This window comes from Hyperoodon ampullatus (assembly GCF_949752795.1).
Source record: "Hyperoodon ampullatus genome assembly, chromosome: 5".
NCBI lineage: Eukaryota > Metazoa > Chordata > Mammalia > Artiodactyla > Ziphiidae > Hyperoodon > Hyperoodon ampullatus.
This window is the reverse complement of record NC_136918.1, coordinates 73,751,782-73,759,653: the sequence shown is the minus strand read 5'-3', so window position 1 is coordinate 73,759,653 and position 7,872 is coordinate 73,751,782. Positions and strand designations below refer to the sequence as shown.

Sequence of the window (7,872 nt, the reverse complement as noted above, 5' to 3'; positions counted from 1 at the left end):
AGCAAAACCAAGAAATGTGTTTTTGTTTCCTGGTTGAAATTTGTATTTCAAATTTCTTCATGACAAGAGAAAGATGCACCTGTAAGTCTGGTGTATCTCAACATTCCAGAGACGAGCTGACACAGCCATGCACAGAAACACGCGGCCGCCTGCCCCGAACCCTGTGAAGTTAGCTTCTGGAAACAGGTATCACAGATGAGAAGATGTCAGGAAAGGTATGGCTCTGAGGTCCACTAAACTCCCTTAAAATTTACAACAGTCAAGTTATGAGAAAAGATAACTTTATACTCTGAAAAGCAATATGCTCTTGTAGATACTTTCCCATTTCAGTACATTCAAATGGACATGTTAAAGACTTCTTAGTTTTTTGTTTTTATTTAAAAAGCGTCAGAATTGTAAAGGTGTGAAATTTTGTAAGAAATAATCACACACAAAATTACAGTAATTTCTCAAGTCCAGAAGGTTCTGTCCTGTGCGTCAGCTCCCAGCTCTTTCCAAGACCACCTGCTTAGCACGTGAGCGCGGCTTCACGGGCGGCCCTAGGTCTGGGTGGCGGGGGCGGCGCCCCGCGGGGCCTCGGCCTTGGAGTCCCGGGGTCGCTCCGGGCTCCGACTGCGGTCCCTGCGGTGCTCCTCCTCGCGGGCCTTGTCGCCTTCGTGGTCCCTGCTGCAGGACCTCTCCCGCTCACGTCTGCGGTCGCGGTGGCAGCTCCGTCCTCGGGCCCAGTGCCACTCGCGCCGCTCGGCCCTGCCCGCGTTGCGCTCGCGGCCGCGGTCTCACTCGCGGCCAGTGTCCTTGTCGCGGGGTTGGTCCCACTCTCGGCCTCGGTCCCAGTCCTGCTCGCGGCTCCAGGTCCGGGCGCGTTCCCGCTCCCATGGCTTCCCACGCTCCCGCTCGCGCCGCCGGTCCTCGAGGGCCTGGCCCGGGCGGCTGTCGGGCGGTGGGGCCTCGGGCTCCTCCGGGGCCTTGTCCCGGGGCCGCCCCTTGCAGCCTGGGCCTCTGTACTCGTGGCCCCTGCCCTCACGGAATTCGGCCTCGGGGCCTGGGGCCGGCGCGGTGGGTGGCTGCGCAGCTCCAGCAGCGCCCGGGGCGCCGGTTTGGCTCTGGGGTGGCCGGGCCCTGGCAGTGGAAGTGTGGAAGCACCGATTCGCTCTTCTCCGGGAAGGGAGTGGCCCCCCGGGGCCCCCCAAAGGGCAAGGGCGCCGCTGCCCTCTGGCCGGTGAACCTGGGCGGCGAGTGGACCCTCTGCTCTTCGAACCGCTGAGGCTGCATCCCCCTGGGTCCCGGCACGAATCCAGGAGCTTGGCCCATTGGGCCTTCAAACTGCCCAGGGTGTGGCCCCCTCGGACCCACAAAGTGGCCCGCGGTGGGGGCCTCTCTGACCTCTGAACTGAGGGGGAGGAGGGCCACCTCGGGGTCCTTTGAACTGTGACAGCAGAGGCCTCCTCTGGCCCCCGAACTGGAAAGGCGCGGTGCCCGTTTCCCAGGAACGGGGCCTGCTCGGGCCCCTCGCTCTGGCCAGGGGGGCCCGAGGCCTCACCGTACGGGGCCTCCGGGAACTCCCTCTTCTCCCCGTGGGGGTCCTTGCGGTCTCCAAATGGAGGCGGCCCTGCTCCCCTGGGCCCGCCCACGTGGGAGACGGATGGGCCCCTCCCATCCCTGTAGGGAGGTGGCCCGTGTGGCCCTGAGAACAAAGAAGGGATGGGCCCGTTTGGGGGCCCGAATCTGCCTGGTGGAGGCCCCCCTCTCGGCCCATCGTTATTAGAATTCTCTTCCGAGAACGGAGGGACTGGCCCCCGTGGGCCTGTGAAATTGGGGCCGTGAAGGCCCGACATCCCGAGAACGCGCGGTGCAGGCTCCCGCTGGCCTTGGAACTGGGGCCGAGGCCCCCCTTTCTCTGCTGCGGTGGGGAACGTGCCGGCCCCCTCAGCCGGCCTGGGCTGTGGCTCTGTCTCTTTCGGTTTCAGCTGCCAGGGAGTCACGTTTTTCCGGAAACTGAGCATTTCTCTGATCCTCGTACTGGCAAGAGCCCAGAGGTTTTTCCTGACAGGCGTACACTGGACCAGAGAAAGAATCCCTTCTTCCGGGAGGGTGGAAGGTCTGGCCGTCGTGCTGCCAAGGGAAGAGGGGCTGGAAGGAGGTGCCCTGCAGCGTGGGCAGCAGCACCTTCCGGGCAGGCCTGGCTGCGCCCTCCGCGCCCGCAGGCCCCGGGCTTTCTGTGGGCTCGCGCAGGGGGCCGTCCTGCTTGGCTGGCAGTGGGGCCTCTTCGCCCGGAGCCCACGGTGGAGGGGCTGACTCTGGCTCCTCCTGGGCTGGAAGTGGCCCCGGGGGAGCAGCGGCCCCTCCGGGCGCTACTCTGGCCGGCGGGGGCCTCGGGGCGCGGCCTCGCTCTCGTTGCTCTCCGTGGCCAGCCGCCGGGCCTGCCGCGGGTCCCGGCTCAGCCGCGCCTCGTCGCTCGGGCCCGGGGCCTGGCTGCCAGCGGGGGGCGCGGCCGCCTTGGCCGCGGCCTGCGGCTCCTGCGGCAGCAGCGCGGGCTTGGGCGGCGGCGGCGACATGAGCGCGTCCGACACGGAGAAGTGGGCCATGGAGGCCCCGACGGCCGCCCTCTGCTGCCTGAGCGCCTCCTCCTGCTCCTCCACCTGCTTCTGCTGCTCCTCGATCTGCTTGGTGAGCTCCTCTATCATCTGCTGCCGCTCGGCCAGGGAGGGCGCCTGCAGGCCAGGCCCGCCGTGCGCGTCCACACACATTCTGGTGGGCAGGTCGTCCACGGTCACTTTGGCTTCTTCTAGGATCGTCTCGTCCTCCGGGTCATAGGCCACCTCCTCCCGCTCAGCTGCCTCCGCGGCCTTGTCCGCGTCCTGGCGTCTCCCGCGGTCTCCGAGCTGACTGCCCAAGGCTCTCTCAGGACCGTACTCTTCCTCGGGGTCATACGGCCTGTCGTCTTCCTCCTCCTCCAGAGCTCTGTCTTTGGAGAGCTGACCAAACTGCTGGACAATTGGGTCCAGCAGAAGCGCCGACGGCACCCCGCCGCCGGCTTTGACTCTCGAGTCTTGGTGGGGGGCTGGGGCCGACTCGGCAGGCTCTTCGGTGGGGGTGTCAAACGCCTTCTTCTTCCCGAAGAGAGTCTGCAGGATATATTCTAGGGGTGAAGAAGAGGAAGTGACAGAGGAAGCGGCCACCGCAACCGTCACTGACGCGGGTGATGCTGTGACAGTGTTCGTGGCTCCTGGTTTGAGCGACGACGGTATCTGTAACCCGGAAGATGAGGCCGGCGCACCTGGTGCTTCTGGAGGAGGGGCTGGGGGTGGGGGAGACCCCGGGGGTGTGGTGCTCACAGCCGCGTTCCCTGGGCGCAGCGGGTACTTGCGGGGCTTCTTCTCAGGGAGCAGGGCTGCTGGCATTCTGGGGTGGACGGCATCCATTTCTTCTTGTGTCTGAATACGGGGCCGCTTCTCCTCTGTCTTGTCTGATTCGCCAGCATTTGAAGGCCGCTGTATTTTTTGGCAGATTACTAACCCCAGTATTATGTTTGGACGCGGTGACTCAAGACCTAAAAAGCAAAACAGTTGTGCAAATTTTAGAATCGAATTGTAGCTTTTGTCCTTCAGGGGTCAACTCTGGGTGTGAAGGGCAGCGGGGGGATGGTTTCCAGAGGGAGGAGGAGGGGGAAATTCTGTGGCAAAATAGAACCAAGTGTTCGAAGACCGGCCGCAAAAGACGCAGACTGCACCGTGCACCTGCCCAGCCTGACGGGCCCACAGACCACAAAACCAAGGGCCCAATGCACACGCGCATTCGCCCAGTGCTAAAATTATTACAGGTTTTCAATTATACACAACGCTAGGGTAGAGGCGCGCTGGGGGAGGTGGGGAAGGCCAGCACGCACACACTCCAGGCCGTTCACCTACTGGGAGTGAAGCCTGTATGTACCAGGATGTTTTCTAAACAAACTCTTAGCCGTGTACCTTCATTTGCCTCTTGCTACAAATCAGGAAGGCAGCACCCCCTTTCGACTTTAACTTATGAGCTGCAATATGTAAATTAAGCTATTCATACTAAAATTAAAGGTTCAATTAAGGACCAATTCTACAACTCAATTATAATGATCAACAAAATTATACGGATCGATATAGCACACGCCCTTCGGTAAGTTCATGAGTCACTGGTGTCAAAATGACAATTGATGGGAAAAGTGATGCTGACCAAACTGCCTAAAACAAATGTTCTTGCAGGTTTAGAAAGACATTCAATGACCAGTAACTTCTCAAAAGCTACCGAACGCTCAGGTCTCTGTCAACACAGGACGTGCGGCTTAAAGCCCAAAGGTGTTCAGGACAGGGGCAACAGAGGACACACCACGTGGAGAACACGCTGGGAATTTCAGAACATTGCACAGTTCTTAAAACATAATGATTTCTTAACAAATTCTTGGTCCACACATTCTGGATTGTGGTGCACTGGACCAGGAATGCTACTGTTTCTGTACGGCTCCGCCACCTTCACAGTAATAACAAACCTGGAATACCAACAGGGGAACAGAGAAGCCCACGTCACAGATCAGTAAGTTAGGGAGAAACGATAAACACGGCACCAAAATTTTGTTTCAACAGCATATTTTAAATTAATCAAATTGTATAAACTCAATTTACACATAAATCACTATTGTGTAAAAGACATTCATGCTATATATTTTTTGTTGACTCACTAAAAAAGAAAATCAGCACTGTTTTTCCTATTCTTTCTGTGATTTGAAGTTGATCACAGATCAAAGAGTTGTCCCTAGACACCCACTGTGTAGTTCTGAGCGCCTGTCACCCTTCCTAAATTCCAACAGAGACGGGGTGACGTGCCGAGCACGAGGGTGGCGGATGTCCCGTCCCGCCCCCGAGGAGGAGGAAGACCTGGCATGCCAGAGGGAGCTGGGCTGGCCCAGCATCCGCATGGATCGGCGAGGTACTGCTGGCGCCCCTCCCCACTGTGCTCAGCGCCTCGTTTCACAGGCTGACATTCAAGGGCTGAGGTGCCCATGAAGACACCCACTCATGATAAGAGGAATGGCTTCCAGAATGTCCTCTGCCTGCCCTTCTAATGACAGTGGTGACTCAGGGGAAGGAGGAGCTGGGCAAAGGACAGCGTGGACACAGGAAGGCCAGGCCCACTGCACTGAGCATGGCATCCAGATGGTTCTGCTCAGATGTGAAAGATGCTCTATCAAGTTCGCTTTCTAATCAAAATGAATTATTTTACCTTAAAATAGTAAATCTCTCACTCGCTGTAACAGCCACTTACTGAATAATTTACAGCTCACTGATATCCAGTCTGGGGCATAGTCAATAGCTCAACTGGCTCTCGTGGCCCTCTCTGGACCGACTGTCACCGACACGGCCCCAGAGCTGGCAGAACAGGTCCCCAGCCGAGCCACACGCTGGAGCGTTGGCCAGCCCCGTGAGCAGGAGCAGCAGAGGAATGTGCTCGGCCACGCGGGCGGGGGCGGGGAGGGCTGGGGAGCCCTGGCCGGGGGCGTCCTCTCAGCAGCCCAGGGCCCACGACTGTCCTCACTGTCCTCAATGCAGATGGGCTATGCTACCTGTGAAGAGCTAAACCTCTAAGGTGCCAACACCAGGGCTTGCGGCATGAATCACGTTTCAGGTCAAAGATGCTGTGTGTGGAGGCTAAGGCACTGCGTTAAATCCAGGGAGATGGGGTCCTGTCCTCGGGAGGTGTGCCAGCCCTACAACTGGCAACAGCTTTATATGCCTCCTAACAAAAAGGATACACCCCAGACTTGGCAAAATTCTCTAGACTCTACCCTTTGGGGCCACAGGCATCACAGCTGAGGGTAGGATTCAATTACTTAACATTTACATTTGTTTCAAAAACAGTAAACTCCCTGGAGACCAGCATCTAACTAAGCAGCTAGTATTTTTAAATGCTTTCAGCTCTCAACTACTTCATCTACACACACCCATAAGCGATCTAATAAAGCTCCAGAGTTGGAGGAGTGTTAGTTATGCATTTCCCCACTAATCTTCCCCAGGATTTTACATTTGAATTGGGCCGTTTTTGAAGCAGTCAAACCTTCTCTACTTCCCCTGTGCACGTTATGGCTGCATGGAGACTTGAAATGTAACTAGCACCGTGGAGATGACTGACTCGTGGAAGAATATGATTCACAGTGCTACCGGGGTCTCGGCAGTGACCTTCAGGGAGGTGAGGGCACGTCTGGCTCCACCCCGCTCCGCACCCTCACGACAGGCGCCTGGCAAGGGCACGCTGGACACAGTCAAAGGGCTACTACCACTGGGGCGGTGGCAGGGGCAGCTTTCCCCCGAAGGCCCCATTTTCTGCCTGGGGCCCCTGTGGGCGCGCCCACTGTTGAGTGTGACCCCTGGAGAGGAAAGGGCGCCCCGAGACGGCGCAGCAGCAGTGAGCACGCTGGCTGCGTGCAGAGACAGGGCTCCCTCTGGGGGCCCGGGGCGCCCCGCCGGCTCCGCACAGGGCCTCTGTCCCATGGTTACAAGGGGGGTGCTTACTTACCGACCTCCCTTTGAGGGTAGTGGTGAGGCTTATGACTCATCAAGTAGATGAGAACTAGGTGGGAGGCCACTGAACTATCATTTCCAGACAAGGGGTACTGGTCAGACTGAGCACCGGGGTGTCGGCACCCCTGCCCGACCCCCTCCAAACTGCGGGAGCAAACGTGTCCACAATGAACCGTCTGGTTGAAACGAGCCTTCCTAGCTGCATGTAGGTCCCCGAGTCTTCACGGTGAAAGAACGGGTCAGCCCCAGACCACCCGTACAAAGAGAGAAGTGGACAAACCCAGGGACGAGGGACAGCTGAAAAGGTGTGTGTGGATTTCCTGAGCCAAGACCCAAACCAGGATCTGTGTCCGGGTGTGTCAGCAACAGGGCCGCGGGGGAAGCAGCCCCCATGCACCTTGGACGTGGCACAACGGGAGACGAGGTTTAGTTTTAATTAATAAACCAGCTGAAAGCTGCCCAACTATCAAATGAGGCTTTTACCCCTAAATCAACCTGGCATGCTCCACTCTTCAGTATTTACAGTGAACACCTTTTTATGGTCTGAGTCCAACAAGACAAAACGTCCACACCTGCGGGAACAGAAACTGTGCTCGAGTTAGCAACAAACATCCTCAAAGAGGACTTGGGCAGAGACCCAGCAAATACAGGGAGAAGCAGCTGCCCGCCCGCCACACTCGGCTCCCATGCAGACTTCGCCCGCTCCCACTCTTGGGTCCCTAAGACCTGAGCAAAGCCAGGGCTCCGCGTCCCAGTGAGGAGAGCGTCGTCCATCCGTCCGTCCGCCCGCCCGTGTCCAGGCGCCCCCAGCGCAGCACCGCCGCCTGCACAGCCAGAAGCACACTGGCGTCGGCTGAGGCAAAGCAAGGTGGAGACAGTCCTCCCTCACAGTGCACCTGGATGGGCACCAAGAGCTACCAAATGGTTCAAATTCAGACAAACAATGGCCAGTTTCCATGAAATATTCATTGATTTCAAAGGAGAGAGAAGCACTTTCCATTCAGCACCATTTTGCCTTTGATTACAACATCTGTACACAGCTACGCAGGAAGACACGCAGAAACTGAAGACGTGCTTTTATCTGACAATACTGCAAGTCACGGAAACGGTCTGCTGTTCAGGAAGCAGTTAAGAGTGAGGACAGAAGGCAGACACCACGGATGGAGCCAGCCTAAGAGAATGGCCCTCTCCCGGCAGTGCCTCGGAAGGCAGGTCCCTGTCCTCTGCTCAGGGTGGTCCACACCTTAGATGCCCGAGGGCCCTCGACAGGCGCCCCCCACCCCCTCGGGAGGGCCGGGCACCCTGGCCTAGGCCCAGCGTCCCATCTGAC

General features: G+C 58.1%; 1 protein-coding gene across 1 annotated transcript in view; it reads right to left on the bottom strand.

Annotated features, from left to right (window-relative positions):
• Positions 1–539: 539 nt before the first annotated feature.
• The window catches only part of LOC307053648 (death-inducer obliterator 1-like), a gene marked incomplete at both ends in the record, with an annotated part of 28,216 nt that continues 20,883 nt past the window's right edge, over positions 540–7,872 (bottom strand). The window contains 8 exon segments of the mRNA XM_079705149.1: positions 540–776; positions 780–1,054; positions 1,057–1,104; positions 1,107–1,371; positions 1,373–1,478; positions 1,480–1,950; positions 1,952–2,372; positions 2,375–3,550. Coding sequence (XP_079561275.1) covers positions 540–776; positions 780–1,054; positions 1,057–1,104; positions 1,107–1,371; positions 1,373–1,478; positions 1,480–1,950; positions 1,952–2,372; positions 2,375–3,550 — 2,999 coding nt within the window.